The sequence below is a fragment of the Ictalurus furcatus genome, chromosome 3 (genome assembly GCF_023375685.1).
Source record: "Ictalurus furcatus strain D&B chromosome 3, Billie_1.0, whole genome shotgun sequence".
Lineage (NCBI taxonomy): Eukaryota > Metazoa > Chordata > Actinopteri > Siluriformes > Ictaluridae > Ictalurus > Ictalurus furcatus.
The window spans coordinates 14,230,057-14,249,356 of NC_071257.1; the positions used below are offsets into that span (position 1 = coordinate 14,230,057).

Below are 19,300 nucleotides of genomic sequence, written 5' to 3' on the forward strand. Positions count from 1 at the left end.
GTCCCCTCACTTGAAACACATAGAAAACCTGTGGGGTGAACTGAAGAAGAGAGTCCACCAGCGTGGACCTCAAAATTTGAAGGATCTGGAGAGATTCTGTATGGAGGAATGGTGTCAGATCCCTTGCCATGTATTCTCCATCCTCATCAAGCATTATAGGAGAAGAATCAGAGCTGTTATCTTGGTAAAGGGAAGTAGCACAAAGAATTTTGTCTAAAAGGGTGCCAATAATTGTTGCACACATACATTTAACAAAAATACTTCTTTTTTTTTGATAAACCTGTGTTTTGTTTGTAGTTGTATTTTTGTGAATTTTTTAAACAAAAGATCAAAGGGTCAAACTATAATGACAATATTTTTTTTTTTACAGCTTTCTTTGCTCATATTTACCAAGGGTGCCAGTATTAGTGGAGGGCACTGTAGCTACACCTTGACATCAGCATCATATGCAAAACAGTTGGATGCAGCAGGATATCATGTAACTTTTATCTGACTTTGGGTGACAATTTCATTGATTGTCAACAATAAATAAATAATGATCTATAACTCTTGGTAGACAAGTTTATAGGCTACACTATAAAGCGCAGATGTCCACTTAACAAGGCACAGCCTCACTGATGCGAAGCACCACTTAATGCAGAGCATCCTTAAAAAATTTTTTATTTAAATTGTATTTTATTTTATTTTTTGGTGTGTACACTGTCCCATAACCCAGCTAGAGTCCATAGGCCTTCACCGATTATTGGGCTGGCTTACCTAAAATATTTCCAGATTAGATAACTGGAAACCTTCTTCAGATGGGGACTTAGTACTATTATTAACAACAACGTTGCAATAAAAGGGAAGCGAGTTGATTAAATAAAGCTGTTGAATATGTCTGTTTATAGATTATTGACAGTTCTGCATCTATAATAGGGAAAAAATCAGTGGTATGTGTTTGGTTAAAGAAGGCATTAATTTGAATGGAAAAAAATCATATTCAGCAATTATTTATTCCCAGCCTACAATACATTAGATACATAATTATGCAGTCAAATGCTTTTATTGTAAACTCTTACACAGAGTGAGTGAACATTGCTGATGTAAGTATAAATATGATTTATACTGTAATGACAAATGCAGAACTGAATGTAGTATTTATTTGGAGTGAGCTTTATGCCTTGTAGCTACACTCACTGGCTATTTTAGTGAGTACACCTACCATATAGTGGCACTATGTAGGTGCACTGAGTGTAGCCTCTCTGCTGCTATGTATAATTTGTCAGAGTCCCTCTACTGTCAAGTCTAAACCTTCTGGAAGAGGAAGTCAGATTTGGGGCAGAAAATGTCCTGGTATGGAATTCAGGTTGCCATCAATTTTCACAAGAACCCCTAGACCATGAGCTGCAAAACACCCTAAAGCATCAGTGGTCCACTGCCACATTTTACTGTGAGGATGGAGGTTTTTCATGTACACAGTCCCCTTTTTTCATCATCCCGATGATGTTTATGGCCAAAAAGTTTTTATTTGAAACTAACCACAACACATAATAGTATTTGTAGTCCTAATGGGACTTGTTGAATTTCGCATTCTGCGGGTTGGTCTTAGAAAAGGCTTCAAAGTGGCGTCTGGTAGTCTGGCAATTCGGATTCTTCTTTGCCTCCTTTACCAGCCTCATGAGCATCAGAAAACTGAGACTGAGTTTTGACCAAGACAACAATAATTTCTGGTTCTGGTTTCTGAGAACAATTTTTAAAAGTAGTGTTTTTCCCCCTAAGAATGAGGGTTGTATTTGAATTAGTTAATATTATTTTAAATAGTCAATAATGGGCGCACGGTGGCTTAGTGGTTAGCACGTTCGCCTCACACCTCCAGGGTCGGGGGTATGATTCCCACCGTGGCCCTGTGGCCCTGTGTGTGCAGAGTTTGCATGTTCTCCCCGTGCTGCGGGGGTTTCCTCCAGGTACTCCGGTTTCCTCCCCCAGTTCAAAGACATGCGTGGTAGGCTGATTGGCATGTCTAAAGTGTCCGTAGTGTATGAATGGGTGTGTGATTGTGCCCTGCGATGGATTGTCACCCTGTCCAAGGTGTGCCCCACCTTGTGTCCGATGCTCCCTGGATAAAGCGATAAAGCAATAAAGCTTTATAGAAGGATAAAGCGGTATAGAAGGTGGATGGAAATACTCAATAATTTTGCCCTATGTGTTTTAAAAGAAAATACTGTTATTTCAAGACATTCCTGTGAAACTGATTTTTAGATGTCAGTATAAGGAGTTTCTCCAATTTAATGCAAAATTGAATTACAATGTAATATGTACACTCACTGTCCACTTTAAAATGCTCATTTAGGTATCCAATCAGCCAATCATGTGGCAGCAACACAACGCATAAAATCATGCAGATACATGTCAAGAGATTCAGTTCAAAACATCAGAATGAAGAAAAAGTCTGATCTCTGTGACTTTAACTGTGACATGGTTGTTGGTAGCAGAAGGGTTGGTTTGAGTATTTCAGAAATTGCTGATATCCTGGGATTTTCACACACTAGTGTTTCACAGAGTTTAGAGTCTCTAGAGTTTACACAGAATGGTGCTAAAAAACAAACAAACAAACAAAAAAGATTGAGTGAGCGACAGTTCTGTGGGTGGAAACGCCTTGTTGATAAGAGAGGTAAGAGGAAAGCGGACAGATTGGTTCGAGCTGCCAGGAAGGATATAGTGACTCATAAAATCAGTGCCGTGGACGGGCTACAACAGCAAAAGACCACACTGGGTTCCACTCCTGTCAGACTGGAACAAGAATCTGAGGCTATCATAGGCACAGACTCACTGAAACTGGACAGTTGGGCAGATGCTTTACTGCTCGGTTGTAATCAGTGCTTATTTGAGTTACTATAGACTTCCTGTCATCTCAGACCAGTCTAGTCATTCTCTTCTGATCTCTTTCATCAACAAGGTGTTTCAGTCTGCACTTTGACCCTCTGCTTGCAGGATGGTTTTTGCTTTTCGCACCATTCTGTGTAAACTCTAGAGACTGTTGTGTGTGAACTTCCCAGGCGATCAGCAGTTTCTGAAATACTCACATCAGCTCATCTGGTACCAACATCCATGCCACGGTTAAAGTCACAGAGATCACTTTTTTCTTCAGTCTAATGGTTGCTGTGAACATTAACTGAAGTGCTTGACCTGTATCTTCATTGTCCTGCTGACTCTTGACTGTCTGATTGGATAACTGCATTAATGATCAGGTATAGTGTTCATATTGAAATGGGCGGTGAGTGTGTATGTACACAGCTCAGTCAAAGCTGTTGAACTGTAGTGGGGCCCATAGACATGTTTACAGCCACCGTGGAATTTCCCCCTTTATATGAACAGTGTCGTTGTTACCGTTGCCGACGTTTTATGAAAGTGCCATCAACTAAAAATTCTAAACACGGACGATTACAATACAGAGAATATACCAAAAAAAAAAACTAGTTCAAAATGTTGGTTTACTGTGATTATTACGACTTGTAATTCTTGAAAGGCTGGTCTTTTGTGAACGGTCCGTAAAGTTATCTAGAGCAGTTGCCCTTTTAAATAAGACTCCTCCCCTCGTCCAGCCGCTCCGCCCCTTTGTATGAATCGAGTCCGTGATGGATCACGTGACCACGGAAAGGAGGGGGTGTAAATGTGAACTGTATCCTGAGTTGCAGTCCTGTCCCTGCATTCCTCTCATCAAGGATTTGCTTGAAAGAAATAATAATAATAATAATAATAAAAAATCATAAATAATAACACGAACAGAGACTGGAATACGGCGGAAATCCACCGGATTGCTTACGGACTACCACTTTAAAGGCTGATTATGTTGTTTGCAGACCATCGCTCAGTCACTGGGGTGTTTCTGGTGTGGACGGATACAGCTTAATAAAGGAGTATACACACATGAGAAGAAAAATAAACAGATACGCCGCTTTAAATGGGCTTTAAAAACAGGAAAACAAGATGGCTGGTGACAGTTAAAGATAACCAGGGCAACACGCTGTTGTCCCCTTTAAGAACAAGAACTGTATCTGTCTAAAATACATAAATATTTCAGCGAGATAGCTTCAACAAATAACGCCTGACGTTACGCTGTGTGGTTTTTTTTTTGTTGTTGTTGTTGTTTTAAGTGAAATGATCGCGAGACGCCGCTTTCAGCTGCGAGCAGGTAAACGCTGTGACTAAACATGGAAAGGCAGCACATTTCGGAAAACCTTTTAACATTTAACGACTGTAGATAGCAAGAGAATAGCTTTACAGAGGCTAGAGTGGAGTTTGATCAAGAGATTTGCGCGTGCGCGTGTGTGTGTGTATGAGTGAGAGAGAGAGAGAGAGAGCGCGCACGAGCTCCATGGAAATGTTTCATAACGAACATTAATGTTCTTAAACGGTTTTGTTTTGTTGTTCTTGCTGTATATATTATTAGTTTTCAGGGCACGGAGGCGGTTTGTTCTCGTTTCACCGACCGACTCGCTCAAAATCTCTCTCACACACACACGATTACCACTCGACTACTAGTACATTTGACAGAGTTGTGTTTTTAAAACAACAACAAACAAACGTTTGCTTCTCGTAATGGCTTTTAAAAAGTATTTCTCGACACCTTGTGCGACATTCACACTGTAGAGGCCTGGACTAGTGCCAAGGCAAGTGTCACAGGGACAGGAGACAGGACACACACCCGTCTCTCGACTGGAGATATTTTGAGCTAGCTCGACTCACGTGTGGTTTAAAGTTTGTGGGTGCATCGCTTACATTTAAAGACCTGTTTTAGAGAAGTGTGTGTGTGTATAGGCTATATGTATATGGACTATGCAGCTATTTATCATCCGACTTCAACGTCCAGCGCACATCCGTATGATCGACTCACACACCAGAGATTTTGTAGCTTCACCCGGCGTCCTAAAGCATATTTCAGTTTAAAGTATAGCTTTCAAAAGGTTTAATGCGCTTTTAACAACTTTTGACTGTTGGACTGGTCTTTTTTTTGTTGTAATAGGCTATATAATTGATTGGGGTCAGTGTAATAATCTGTGCACTTGCATTCTCATCAAACAAGCACTCATTTAGCCAAAATAATAATAATGTTTCTCATTAGGACACGCACTGTATGAAGCGTCTCATACTGGAGAGCTTGGACTCCGGGTTGGTTTCTTGTAGAAGCCACTGCAGGTTTTCAGTAACATGCCCATCACGATCCGATTACAACATCCACAGCCCTGATTTCTGGCTCAGCTGTGGAATTTGATTGCTGACAACTTGAAACGGGGCGGAAGAGGCGCTCCCTGGACCGTTCATGGAGACTTATCAACAGCTGTCTATGCAGACTTGTATGCCTGTGTGGACAAGCAGAGTCACACGCTTATTTTAACAAGAGGGCCACGAGAATGACTGAAACGGCACGTCAATTTACTGGCAACTTATTTTAAACCGTTTAATAGGCTCTAACTTTAAAACTGGCCTGCATGTCTTCTGCCCAAGCAGCTGAGATGGCCGAGGCCTGGAAGAACTGTTTCGAGGAGGAGCTCATCTGCCCCATATGTCTGCATGTGTTCGTGGACCCCGTACAGCTGCCGTGTAAGCACAACTTCTGCCACAGCTGCATCAGCGAGGCCTGGGCCAAAGACGTGGGCATTCTGCGGTGTCCGGAGTGCAATCAGCCGTACAAACAGAAGCCCAGCCTCGACAAGAACATCAAGCTAATCAATATCGTGGAGAAGTTCAACGCCCTGAACACGGAGAAAGAACCGGCCGTACTGCAATGCATCCTGTGCAGACGGGGACCCGCGCTTCCTGCAATGAAAGTTTGCCTGCGGTGCAACGCGCCCTGTTGCCAATCGCACATTCAAACACACCTTCAGCAACCTTCTTCAAATGCTGGGCATCTGCTGGTAGATGTTGAAGACGTGCGGGCCTGGAGCTGCCCACAGCATGATGAATACAGACTGTATCACTGCGAGACCGAGCAGGTGGCCGTGTGTCGTTACTGCTGCTTCTCCAGATGTGCAGTCGGCCATGGACATGGCGTCTGCGACGTGGAACTGCGTCAGAATGATATAAGGGTGAGTGGAAGTTATCTGTCTCTCTTCTCTGGGTATGGTTTGGCTTACATGCAGATATTTCAAAATGTTGGCTTGAGCTTTGAGTTCACGGAAGAGGAGCAGGTTTTCTGACCAAGTACCGACACACAAGCACTGCCAAGGCAAAACACTTTTCCCATTCTTCAGTCTTCTGAGAAAAGAAATGCTGCATTAAAGTAAGACAGCACAGTAGCTTTACCGAGAACACATAGAACAACTTGGGAATGCACAGAACAGGACAACTGTCCATCACAGGGCTTCATGCACACACTCATTCACGCCTAGGAGCAATTTAGTGTAGCCAGTATACCTACCAGCAGGTTTTTTGAGAGGTAACTGAAAATAAAGAGAGAAAAAATGGTTGAGGAGGTACTTTTCGGGAGGAAACCAGAGTACCAGGAAGAAACCCTTGTGAATACGGGTAGAGCATTCACAGAAACTCCACAAAGGCAGTAACTGGAGTTGGGAAACCTGGAGCTGTGAGGCAGCAATGCTACCCACTACGTCACTGTGGCACCACGTCCAGTAATCTTTTATCCATTTTATAATAATAAAAGAAATTATAACATAGTATGAAATTATGCACACTAAAAAGCACAAGAGCTACCTAAGATTGTAGTGTCACGCTTGAGGCACGGACACGTTTTAAAACCTAAAACCTTGATGACCGAATCACTCATAATCATTAGGGACTTTAAGCAGCAGCTGCAAATGGAACAGCAACCGGAAGCGTAAAAGTCACTTAGCAACCGTACACAAAACGGTGCAACACAGCGTTCCATCATTTATTGAAATGCAAAAAAAAGTCATTTAAAAAATGCTATTGTCATAAGAAGAGTTTAGACTCTTGTGTGATGCCAGTAAGTCTAAAAACCTAGATTTACAGTGTAAGTAATACAGTACTTGCTCTTTAATCTTGATTACCATAAGGAAGACGAATGCCTAAATGAATTGTGTCAGAAAATTAAAATTAGCTCAAGTTTAAAACATATCAACACAGATTAAAAGACTAATGGTACAATCATATACTGATGCAATTACATTGTTGTATACCATAAAACATAACATTTTCTTGCCTAATCTGTCATGTTGTAATGACTACGGCAAACCAGTTATTCTCCTGTAGTAGACGGTTACAATAGAACATCACGAAGTAGCAGTTAAACTCACGCATGCGCAATACAATGTCCAAATGCAGTTACCGTTCTATTCGCAGCTGTTTCTTAAAGTCCCTATTGTTGGCCTACTGTGAACCTTCCATACTTCCTCTTTGTTAGCTTGACATCATGCTAACATCATCAACAATTTAATGTTTCTATTTATGTCTCCAATTACTACTTACTCTATACCATCAGGTACTAAATAATGGCTCATACACCCTGTATACTGCATGGACCCTCTTCTGCTATGGAGGTGTGTGCTAGTGTCTGCCACAAGTGTTAATAAATCTACATTAAACAGAAAAAAACAGCATGAACAGCACTGTATATGTAACCCTTTTTGTTTCAGTGTTTAATAGTAAGGTATTAACTAGTGAATAAGCTACTGCTGACAAGCCAGTGTCCTAGGAAATGATGCACCTATTCTAAATTGTGCCTTCAGTTGTCTAATCATATCGCTCTAATTAAAAAGTTAAGTTAGACTAAATATAAAACTTTATTCGTAAATTTATATAAAATATAAAACGTGTTCCTTTATCCAGTCATGTAGCAGGGATGTACTGGAGGAAAGTAGCTAAGGGATATAAAGATGTATGAGGGAGACTACATGGTGGTTCAGCAGCTGTTTTACAAAGAATAATGAGCTGTTGTGAGGTGAGCTGCTGCCGGACTTGGCAGACGTGACCCCTGGATGCGTGGAGGAATGCTTTTCAGATGGGCAGTGTGTCATAGGTCCTAAGGCAGCCAAGACTCAGCAAATTGGGGTGGGGTGAGTTAGGGGGCCGAGCTTGTGCTATTCACAGCTGCTGTTGGACGACACACACATCCTTCTGTTCTCTCTTCAGCAACATGACACACACACACACACACACACACACACACACACACACATATCTATATATATGTATATATGTGTGTGTGTGGTGTTGTTGGGGGATAAGTATGTGAGTTCCAGGCAGAGGCAGGAAGTTTGTCCCTGTTTGTCCCCACAAGTGCTTCTCATTCCTGTTAAGGATGACATCATACGAGAGCCCCTGGAGGAAGTGGGGTTTGTGTTGCTGAACCCTTGCCCTTGTCATATTTCTTTGTGCCCCATCTTCTTGTTTTTCAGTTCTCCTTGTTTTCCATGTGGCTACAGTAGGAAGACTGCCAGGATAACAGGAAAGATTATTTAAAACCTTGTGGCGGCTGTTGCCTTTTTAAAAAAAAAAATTTTATTCATTTTTTTTATAACTCTTAGGCATTTGAAAGACATGGTACTGTAAGACATAGCTCTGATGCAGGGTGGGGAGCCAGTTTGTCTTAAATTTGATCATTTGTCAACTGAGCCATTATTGTATCTTAATAGGATTTCCAAAAGCTTGTAAAATATGATTTATGCTTCACAGAATTGTTTCAGTGGAACTAATGAAATCTGCAGACAAACAAGTCCAAACCGTGTTGTACTTGTTTTGGTAAGCGCCACGCAGTATTGAATAGACTTGAAATACCTCAAAACTTAATCAGAGCAATTTATGAAAGAGGTATCCATGATTTAAAAATGAAAGAGAGCTCTGAGGTAAATGTATTACCTGGACATCTGATTATGTTTTCGTGTGTGTGGGAAGGTAGAGCATGTTGCACTTCCTTGCGTTTCCTTGGTCAGTATGCTTAAGTGAATTTTGAACTTTAAACCTCACTAAAGATGTTTTGCAGGTATGTTCATAGCCCCTCGATAATGGTTAACACGACAATCACAATTATTTTGTTTAATATTCAGCCAATTTAGAAATACCTTTATTGTACTTTTAGTGCATGTTCTGAATTTTAAACCAACGTTGTGTATTATAGATAAGCATTTGGATCAAAATGAGACTGCTTCCTTCTGTCATGTTTAATATAAATAAATAAAAACAACATCAGACCCAAAATAAATGGATGAATAGGCCACCACGGAAAGCATGTTAACAGATAAACATGAGTCGAGGAAAACTGAAACCTGAGGTCACCATTACTGCAATTGATTATTTTTTAATTAACTGACGACCCCAAAATCGTCATCATGATTAAATACAACATACATGCTATGACCCACATTTGATCTGCTCACATCCGCAGTGAAACGCTACAAGATTCAGTGATAATATGCAGATGTCTGGAACAAAGAATGTGAAAGTGGTATCATCATCTTGAGGTCTTCTTTGTGCCTAAGGGCAAGTGAGCCTTGATTTGGAAAGCAATAAGATTTCTTTCACCTTTCTACTCATTTCCTTAGAATGCAAGGCAAAATAGTACAAGCTCAAGTAAGAAAATAAGGATGATTCAAATGAGAAATGAACGTACACAAATAGGAAGTCTGAATATGCAAGGTCATCAGCCATGCAAACTGTGGCCAATGGAAAATCAAGGTACATAAATATTTGTACATTGACAAACTTATTATTTTAGCTGTCTACCACAGTTTATAGGAGTTGACAAACTAACATAATCATAAGTCATTTGTAATATTTTGTTGCAAACCGTTTGTGGTTGATGACTGAAGTCTGGAAACAATAGACATCACCAGACGCTAGGTTTCTTCCCTGGTGACGCTCTGCCAGACCTTTACTGCAGCTGTGTTCAGTTCCTGGGCCATTTGCCTTCAGCAAGTGAATTGCGTGATCAATTGGATTCAGGTGATTGACTTGCCATTACAGAATAATTAACTTCTTTGCCTTACAAAAGTCTTGGGTTGCTTTCGATGTATGCTTTAGGTCATTGTCCATCTGCACTGTGCGCAATGAGTTTTAGGACATTTGGCTGAATCTGAGTAGACTTAAGAATTCATCCTGCTTTTTTGTCAATCTGGACTTCCTGATTTTGAGGCTTACCAGTGGTTTTCATGTTGGGGTGTACGGTCTGTATTTACTCTGGTGAAATCTTCTCTTGGTTGTTGACTTCGACACGGATACACCTACCTCTGTTGTGAAGTGGTTTTTCTTCATCAGGGAAACAATTCTTCTGTCATCTTCCTCAGTTGTTTTCTGTGGTGTTCTGGGCCTTTTGGTGTTTCTGAGCTCACCAGTGCATCCTTTCTTTTTAAGAATTTACCAAATAGTTGGTTTGGCCACACCTAATGTTTTTGCTATCTCTCTGATTAGTTTTTTTTTTTTTATTTTTAAGCCCAATGATGGCTTGCTTCACTGGCAGTGACGGCTCTTTGGACATTATATTGAGAGTTAACGGCAACAGATTCTTAATGCAAAAGCCACGTTTAAAAATCAGCTCTAGATTTACTTGTAAGTCAAATAATGAGGGGAAATAACACATACCTGGCCATTGGACAACTGAGCACTCAATTGTCCAGTTACCTTTGGTCCTTTAAAAAGGGCGGACCAAGTATAAAAACTAATTCTGATGTATATACAACTTAAGCTAAAGGCTTGCATTTTTGAGCTAACTTCTTATAGCATTTCAACTTGTATACACTGCAGTAGACACCTAAAATATCGATAACTGTGTCAGTGTCCAAATATATAGGGACCTGACTGAATATGTATGCATAACCTTCACTTACCATGCAAGTGAAGAGAGCTTAGATATTCATTGCTTAATCTACTCATTGGGCATATCCTTTCTAATCTTATAATCATATCAATCAGTGCTAAATGCAATGCCATATTTTTAGCATGGCCTATATTTTCTGGTCTAATTCACGTGGTCAGTTCTTTTGCCTGATATCATGTCACCTTCATCTCAGTAGCCACATGTTGGTTCAGTTGATTCAATGTGATCTCATGGACAGGAACAACTTGATTGAAAATCCAATCAGTGATGATCTAGTAGAACGTTCCACTTCGATTCTCCTCTAAAAGCTTTTGTAAAGCAGTGAATACACAGCATGCCTGTCAGAGAATGTAGTCAGTTGAGCTCGCTGATCGATGGGATTCTTCCCACAGGCCTGCTGTGAAGAGGAAGAGTCTGAAATGTGTTGACCTTTCCTTTAATACTGCACTGAGCTCTGGACATGTTTTGAGCATGGAGTCATGGTTACTATTCATTAGAGAACAGTCATGAAGTATCTAATGTTTCATGTCCAGTAACTTCTCGTTATGAATGAATACAGTATAGAGCGTACATTTCAAAGTGTTCATTCCCACTGTAAACTCTCACTCCTTCTTCAGAACTTTTGCATTGTATTGATGCATGACCTTTTGTCTTTGCCTGCAATGTAAGTGGGCTGTTTTGAGTCACAGGGCACACTCTGACAAATTGCAGAAATAAATCAACTCTCTCTCAGCATTTAGCTGTGAAATTCACAGGCACCCCTCACACACTCATAGCAACCAGATTATTCTGGTCTGTGCCTGAATTCCTATGTACTTCAGCTTTTCAGCTTTAAGAGCTCAAAAACACTACAAAAAGCCTTTTCATTGCATCACTGCAATTAAAAAGCTTATATTTATCATAAAAAAAAACGGCTTTTACTGTTGGTTGCATTAAATAGTCTTTAGATGTTACCTTCAGCCCTGTGAACAAAAGGAGTGCATAGAGCACGTCTGCACATCTGTGAGGTTTTGAAATGGGAGAACGTGGGACAGATGGAAATACGGTATATGGATACACTCGTCTCAACACTCACAGCCTATTCTAACTGTAGTATAATATTCAGACTTCTTTTAGAAACCCGCTGCTATGTATGGTAGCAGGGGAGCAGTAATTTGCCGTACTTCCCGTCACAATCAGAGCATATTTGTCATGTTCTGGGGTTTGGCCATTGTTGAACTCTTGATATACGATTTCCTGTGCGCACTTTATGGTTATTGAGTAACCCGTTGACTAATTCTGATCCTGATACCACAGATGGCACCAGGCTTAGCTTGAGTTAAAGGACTACAGAGGTATAATTTACAGTCTTTTACTATTTAAACATTAAAATAATCTTGATAAAATGCTGCCTCATTTTCTTAGAAATATTTTTTGTGATTGTTTTGTTGAAAAGTTTCATGTAGATTTCAAATGAAAGCAGTCTTTCTTGGAGACTTGTGCTGAGGGTTTCAGAGGCTCAGTTGCTGGAGGCCCCAATAATGTGTGTTCGCTCACATTCTCACACTGCCTGGAAAAGCAGTGACCCTACAGCCAACACACACACACACACACACACACAAAGAGGGCCTGAACACTCTGCACAACCAACAATCTGCTACTGACACTGAGATGAGCACAAACAAAAGAAAGAAAGCAAGCACAAGACAATCATGCGTTCTTTCTTTCTCTTTCTTTTTCTTTCTTTCTTTCTTGCTTTCTCTCTCTCTCTCCATCTCATGCTGATTAATGTAAACATATGTGAGCACAAGATTTGTAGTCATGACAGCTGCCTTCCCTTTTCTCGGCCACTGCTACCTATCGCATGTATGGCGTATACCGTTATCAGATTAAAACTGAATTGGGACACCGTGTAGTATGTTGTAGATTCTTTATGGTTTTTAGGTGCTGTGTTTTCTCCCTCAGTCATGCTGGCAAGAGTGAGGGAGAATGGAGGGGATTATAAAAGCCAGGCTTTGACATGCTTTGATTTGGCTGGGGGATGGGGAATGTTTGGGGGTTAGTGCCTTCTTCCAGATCCAATTTAAAACTCGTCCACACACCTAATGATAAGGGGCAGAATCAGATGGGCAAATGTGTGTGCATGTTCAAAAACCCGAGTATTTTGGATTAATTAGTATCATTGTTGGCAGCTTTTGTTTTCCTCATTTGCTTTAATATGGGTTGCTTGGATTGGTTGTCATAGAGATGCTGAAACAGGCAGCAGGATATTAGAGGTTGCTCTGCAGAGGTGACTGAAAATACTGTGTTTATGTTCAGTCGGTTCTGCAAGCCTTCTCTTGTGACCTGACCCTTGTAATTTCTGATTTCCATGCATGTTGTTCCCACTTAAAATTCTTCCCCATTAAAATGCCTTCAGAATTAATCATTTGTCCAGACTAAATATGCTGTTTACCTCATCCCATATGAAGCCATTTGCACCCTACTCTGTGTGTGTGTGTATATATATATATTGTATATATCTAAATATCAAATGACTGCCATATCATTTTTCATTATTAATAACATGGTTATCCAGTCTCTCTGTGGCACGGGAAATAAAATGTTGGTCTTCTCACTGTCTTTCAGCACATGTTGATGAAGCAGCAGGATCGTATCGATGACCGAGTGCAGGACATCGAAGAGCTGTTGTACAAGCTGGAGTCAGACAAACGGCAGGTGGAGGTAATGATATAAAGTATATAGATACACCCACACACCATCTCTCTTTCTTTCTCCCTTTGTCCCATCACAGCTATTGCATCTCACGTTATACTTTCCTGTATGAAAAATGGTCTGTCGGTGGTAAGGCTTGTTGCCTTTTGGGATTTATTATGTTTACTTCTGTCCAGTTTGGGGAAAAATACCAGTATGTACCTGCTGCTATTTTTAAGAGCTCGAATTATAATGAAGTTCTAATCCAAAGTACCTGTGCACAAAGGAGAGGTTTCACCAATATTGAATGTTCTCTGGGTTTAAACAAAGCCTTTAATCAATCAGTCTTTTTTCCTCACCAGATATTTAAAAATTGTTTAGTGCTGCAAATGTTCTAATAAAAATAGTCTTAGGCATATTGTGCATATACAATAAACAGTCCTCTCTGAAGGCAAGACCAGTTCTGTTGGTTTTGCTATACACTGAAGACACTGGGTTCGAGATCCAAAGATGCATAAGAGATGATCAATCAGATTTTCAGATTTCATTGCCTGATATTTATATCTAGATGTGCTATTAAAAAAAAAAAAACAACTTAGAATATGGCCACTTTCCTCCCTGATAAAGTCCTGTGATCTGTTGGCATTGTGTTTTGGGTCATTGTCTTGCTGCATGATTAAGTTCCTCCCAATTAGATTGAATGAATTTCTCTGTAAAGTGGCAGACAAAATGTTTCTGTAGAATTCTGAATTTATTCTGCTGCTACCATTATGAGTTACATCATCAATAAAGATTAGTGAGATTGTTCCAGAAGCAGCCATGCAAGCCAAACCATGACACTACCTCCACCATGCTTGGCCCAGCGAGCTCGTATGTTTTGGATCATGAGCAGATCCTTTATTTCACCACACTTTTCCATCACTTTGATAGAGGTTAATCTTGGTTCCAGAACTTTTGTGACTCATCTCTGTATTTCTTTGCGAATTCCAATCTGGCTTTCTGATTCTTACTGCTGATGAGTGATTTGCATCTTGTGGTATGTCCTCTATATTTCTGCTCTAAAAGTCTACTTCAAATGGTGGATTGTGATACATTCACCCCTGCCCTGTGGAGGTTGTTGGTGATGTCACTGACTGTTGTTTTTGGATTTTTCTTCAATGCTCTCGCATGTTTCTCTCTCCCTCATGTTTATCATCGACTGCTGTTGTTTTCCTTGCCTGACCTTTACCATGTCTGGTTGTTCGTATACCGGTAGTGTACTAACATCCAGACATGGTGGTGGTCTTACTTTTTCAGGACATTCCAAATTGACCTATCAGTCACATGTCCCAATATTTTGATCACTTGAAAAATGGGTGGGCTGAAATAAAATATGCCATGTTCTACATTTCTCTGGAATTCTTATTTATTGTATCATATTCATCTTTTGATCTGAAACCTAAATATCTTCATTGTATAGCCAAAAAAAGGCCTTGCTGTTCCAGTACGTTTGTGTGTGTAAACATGTTTACTGCTCTGTATAGATGTTTTTAGTGCTAATGAATGAGTCATAAAATAATTGATTGTAGATAAAATTTGTCTTAAAAATAGGTTGCCTAAGGTTTGTTACAGCCTTTTGTGTATGTTGTGTGCAGGATAAAGTGGATCAGTTGAAACAAGAGGTGCGCCTGCAATATCAGAAAATGCAACAGCTCCTGGAAGAGGACCTGGGGAAGGCTCTGAATGTGCTGGAGAAGTCACGATCGAAGTTCTGCCAGGAAAACTCCAGACAGGTCCTGCAGCTCAATGAGCGGCGCCAGGAGGCCAAGAAGATGCTCAGCTCTGTCCAGCTCTTATTTGACAAGGCAGAGAATATCAACTTCATGAAGGTGAGGCATGTTTCTTTCCTTTCCCTCAACCCCCACCTTCTTTTTGTTCTTTATCTGTCTCTCTTGCTTGCTCTGTGCTGTAAATCTCCCCTGCAGACGCCAACGCCCACACGCTCACATTCACTCACATAAATGCACAGTGTGAATGTGGCCATACCTGTGAGAAATACTTCAGCACAGTGTGTTTATCTGTGAGCATGGAAAAATCTGGAAGCTCAGATCTTTTGACAACGAGGCAGTAAGAAAACAGCTTACAGACTATTTTCCTTTAATGTTTTTTTCCATTTCTTTCTATTTCCAGAACACAAAACCTGTAAAAGTCCTCCTGGATAGGTAAGACATTCACTAGATAATACGTTTAAAAATGCCAAGAATTGTGTGGTTTTAAAACACGATGATAAATGTTTGAATGCTATCTCTTCCCAGATCTCAGACATCTATAGACAGTGCACTACCTCCCTACAATGCAGGTCACCTTAACTCTAAAGTCTTTCTCGCTGAGATTTCTAAAAAGGAGAAGAACCTACGCAAAATGCTGGAAGGTATATCGCTGCTGCAAGTCCACTTTTTTAGAAACCCCTTTGAGCTGTGAGTTCTGTTCTGATTTTGTATGTCCTGTGTCCAGCACCCTTCGCCGCTCCTGCGCACTTTTTCCAGAGTGTTCCTGTCTACCAATGCAGAGTGAGCAGCTCAGGATCAGAAAAGCGCAAGCACTCGACCGCATTTCCTGAGAGCAGCGCAAACTTCATGGAATCTTCGTCAGGTCCTGTGAACAAGCAGCAGTTCCTGGCTCCAAGTACCAGCGCCGATGAAGGGCCATCTGTGGCCTCCTGCAGCACTGCTCGGCACATTGTGAGCCTCAACAGCGGCGGCACAGAAGTGAGCGATGCTCAGCCTCTCCATCATTCCAGCTCAGTGTTCAGTCCCGCCCATTACCCTAACGCTGGCTCCACCCAGCAGGCAATGCTGCCACAATACAATGGCCGTAAGATCCTCATGTGTACAGTGGACAACTGCTACTGCTCCAGCATGCCCTCTGTGTCCGGACATCATGGCCACCCATCCTATCCACGCTCACCCTCTTTTGCCTGGGCGCAGGAGTTCTCGCACCCAATGCCCCCCCCAGCTCCCTCCATGTCCCAGCCAATGCAGAACATCTCAGTACGTGGCAATTGGATTGGCACCTCACAGAGCCACAGGCACCCCGACTTCTACAGCCTCTATGGAGAACCTTCTACTAAACACTATGTCACCAGTTAACCATCCTTTTTCCATTCCTCCTTTCTTTCTCTTGCTTCTTTTCCTTTTGCTTTCTCTGCCTTTATTGTGTCTCAAGTACAACCACCATTGCATTCAAATGGCACTTTTTCTCATTTTCTGTTAATTGAGGTAAGCCCTGTAGCCCTCCCAACCACATATATCTTCCTTCTCAAGTCTGAAATCCCGGTCTGCCACTGTGCAGTCTTTTTTTAAAAAGGGAATTTGTGGCTGTGCGTTTAAAATTGAAAACATGCTTGGGATAACTCCAGATGCTGCTGACCCAAATGATGTTAGACTTTGCACAGGGCCAGCTTCATGCCTTTCCTCCGCCCGATCTTCCAGCCTTTAGGGTGTCTGTGGAGGAGGAGGAGGCATCTTTATATCATAAATTTGGTCTGTTCTTCACTAGTTAACTGGGGGAAACAACTCATTTAATGCATCTATATGATGCCTAAACTTCATTTTATTTCTGTTAACAGAAATGATTGGTAGGAAAAAAAAGGGTAGCTGGTTATTATAGGAAATATGGGTAAAAAGATCAAGAATGCAGTTGTCTTCATTACTCACTTCAATCACACCATGACTGTCTAAACCATGTGTAACGTAGGGCGAGCTGGGATTGAGTTCTTATGTAAATGCCTAAAAGGCAACAGGATCTAGAATCATGTTTACAATTACATATTAGTATTTTTTATGATTTGACTGGAGGTAGAAAGATGTGTCTTAATTCTGTTTAGGAAGAATCACCCCGAAGGAATCAAACTCGAATACCAGTTATAATCCTGGACGGCTCCAGGAGCACCTCTCACATGTTGCGTGTCTTTGCTGGACTTCTCTGAAACAAGAAATATAAATCTTTCCTCTGCTTTCTGTTGGGTATGGTAACTTCCTGAATCAAAGCACATGAAAGGCATGTTCAATGACGATCAGCAAACACACTCAATATTTAATCTTAGATCACTTATATAGATGTGGTATCCTGCCTCTTTAAAAAATTTGTCAGCTCCAGTGGAACCCAGTGGGTTTGTGTGATCACTGCACAGTTGCTGATTGTCAGGAACATGCTGAAAATCTCTTGACTTCCTGTTTGGGACTTTGAGCAGTCCAAAAAGATTTTTCCATGAACTCCAAGGGTCTATGCTGAGCCTGAATAGAAAACCGTTATTGACATTTTTTCCACATATTTTTTACAAGAAAACAATGGACTACTGAACCTCTATAATTTGCTTCATTGTGCTTCAAAAGAGTATTAAATGTTGGTTTTAAAACACATGCAGTGCAGTCTTTTTTTTTGTACATATTTTCGCAACACGTGTGGCTCTAATCTAAAAAATAAACAGCAGTTAATGGAGCCAGATTTGTGTGGTTTCCATGGGTCTGATTTCAAAACTCAGAAATGAATACAGTTTTTAGCTCTGATCTAATGATGGAATAGATAAGTACAGCTCCATCTGTACATGAGTTTTGTGGGTTTTAAAGTATTACCTTTGGGTAACAGCGATTTTGGCTTGGTGTGGTTCTGTTCACTAAATCTAAAAATAAAATTATTAATAAAATAAGCTCCCTGGGCAAAAGATAGTTAATGTATTATATGGATTATCATCAACATAATATACTTCAGGATTGGCACCTTGTCCAAGGTGTCCCCTGCCTTGTGCCTGATGCTCCCTGGAATAGGCTCCAGGTTCCCCACGACCCTGAAGGATAAGCGGTATAGAGGATGGATGGATGAATAATATAAGCCACTCGCTTTAATAACAGCTGCAATATTATTTGGTAAGGACACCATTAGTGTCTTGAGATCCTGTGGGTTCCTGTGCATTTGATCCCACTCTTCTACAAATTGGGTTCACAAATCAGCTAGACATCATGAGTACCTATTTTAAAATCGCACAAATTTTCTATCGGATCCCATCATGCTCATTGAACAAGTCACATGCAGATTTGGCCCTGTGCCTCGTACAGTTATCATCCTGGAAGGTGGGAGTGTGGGTGTTTTTCTGCTTGGACATGAAGCACAAAATGCAGCCTCAGAGTCTGGCCAACAAACTGACCCTCTGCTTTTATGTTAAAGCTGCATTCATCCAGATGCTCAACCTACTGACATTGTACAAAAAGTCACAGCTGTTGGTGGATGTGACATATTTTTTGTTGTGGGAGCTCAAATACTCATAATGATACTGCAGTGATTACTGATTGTTTTGTTAACAGTCCTATAACACTGTATTCTATCTACCTTGAGAAAACTTTTTCAGAATATTGTCTTTATCGGTCTAACTGCACTTTAGAGTCACTATAGACTCACTTTAATCTTGAGGTATCCCCTTGACTACAACACATTACATGTGCTCAGAAATATTCATAGATCTACTTATATGCACTCTTTTTGAATAGACAATGAAATGTTTCTTGGCTAAAAGAAGAACCGTCTCATGCAGTCGCTGAGTTCTGCATTTTAAAGACAATGGGTTGTCTATACAAGACACAAGATAAAATTATAAACCACAAATCATACTGTCAATTGGTGATCTCTCCAAAGCCTTGATTCATTCCAACAGGATGGGGGGGGGGGGGGGGTTATGTTTGAGAAACAGTTAATCATTTGTAAGACAGTTTGATGATTTGTTTATGGCTTTGAGAATATATAGTTAATGTTTGTTAAGCTTTATGAGGTGTCACTGGAATATCTGGCCTTCCTAGATAGATATATATATATATATATATATATATA

At 40.6% G+C, this 19,300-nt stretch overlaps 1 protein-coding gene across 1 annotated transcript; it reads left to right on the plus strand.

Annotated features, from left to right (window-relative positions):
- Positions 1–3,623: 3,623 nt before the first annotated feature.
- trim8a (tripartite motif containing 8a) lies at positions 3,624–18,958 on the plus strand. The gene is made up of 7 exons (XM_053620888.1): positions 3,624–4,171; positions 5,102–6,065; positions 13,376–13,471; positions 15,076–15,309; positions 15,611–15,642; positions 15,736–15,851; positions 15,935–18,958. The coding sequence occupies exons 2-7, from the start codon at positions 5,469–5,471 to the stop codon at positions 16,567–16,569; spliced, it is 1,710 nt and encodes a 569-aa protein (XP_053476863.1). The 5' UTR covers positions 3,624–4,171; positions 5,102–5,468; the 3' UTR covers positions 16,570–18,958.
- Positions 18,959–19,300: the final 342 nt, after the last annotated feature.

What these genes read in the sequence shown, in the direction of transcription:
- trim8a (XM_053620888.1), top strand. Translation starts at nt 5,469, where the DNA reads ATGTCTTCTGCCCAAGCAGCTGAGATGGCCGAGGCCTGGAAGAACTGT. An exon ending in CAGACAAACGGCAGGTGGAG is followed by an intron (nt 13,472 to 15,075) that starts GTAATGATATAA and finishes TGTTGTGTGCAG; the next exon opens with GATAAAGTGGATCAGTTGAA. An exon ending in CCTACGCAAAATGCTGGAAG is followed by an intron (nt 15,852 to 15,934) that starts GTATATCGCTGC and finishes TCCTGTGTCCAG; the next exon opens with CACCCTTCGCCGCTCCTGCG.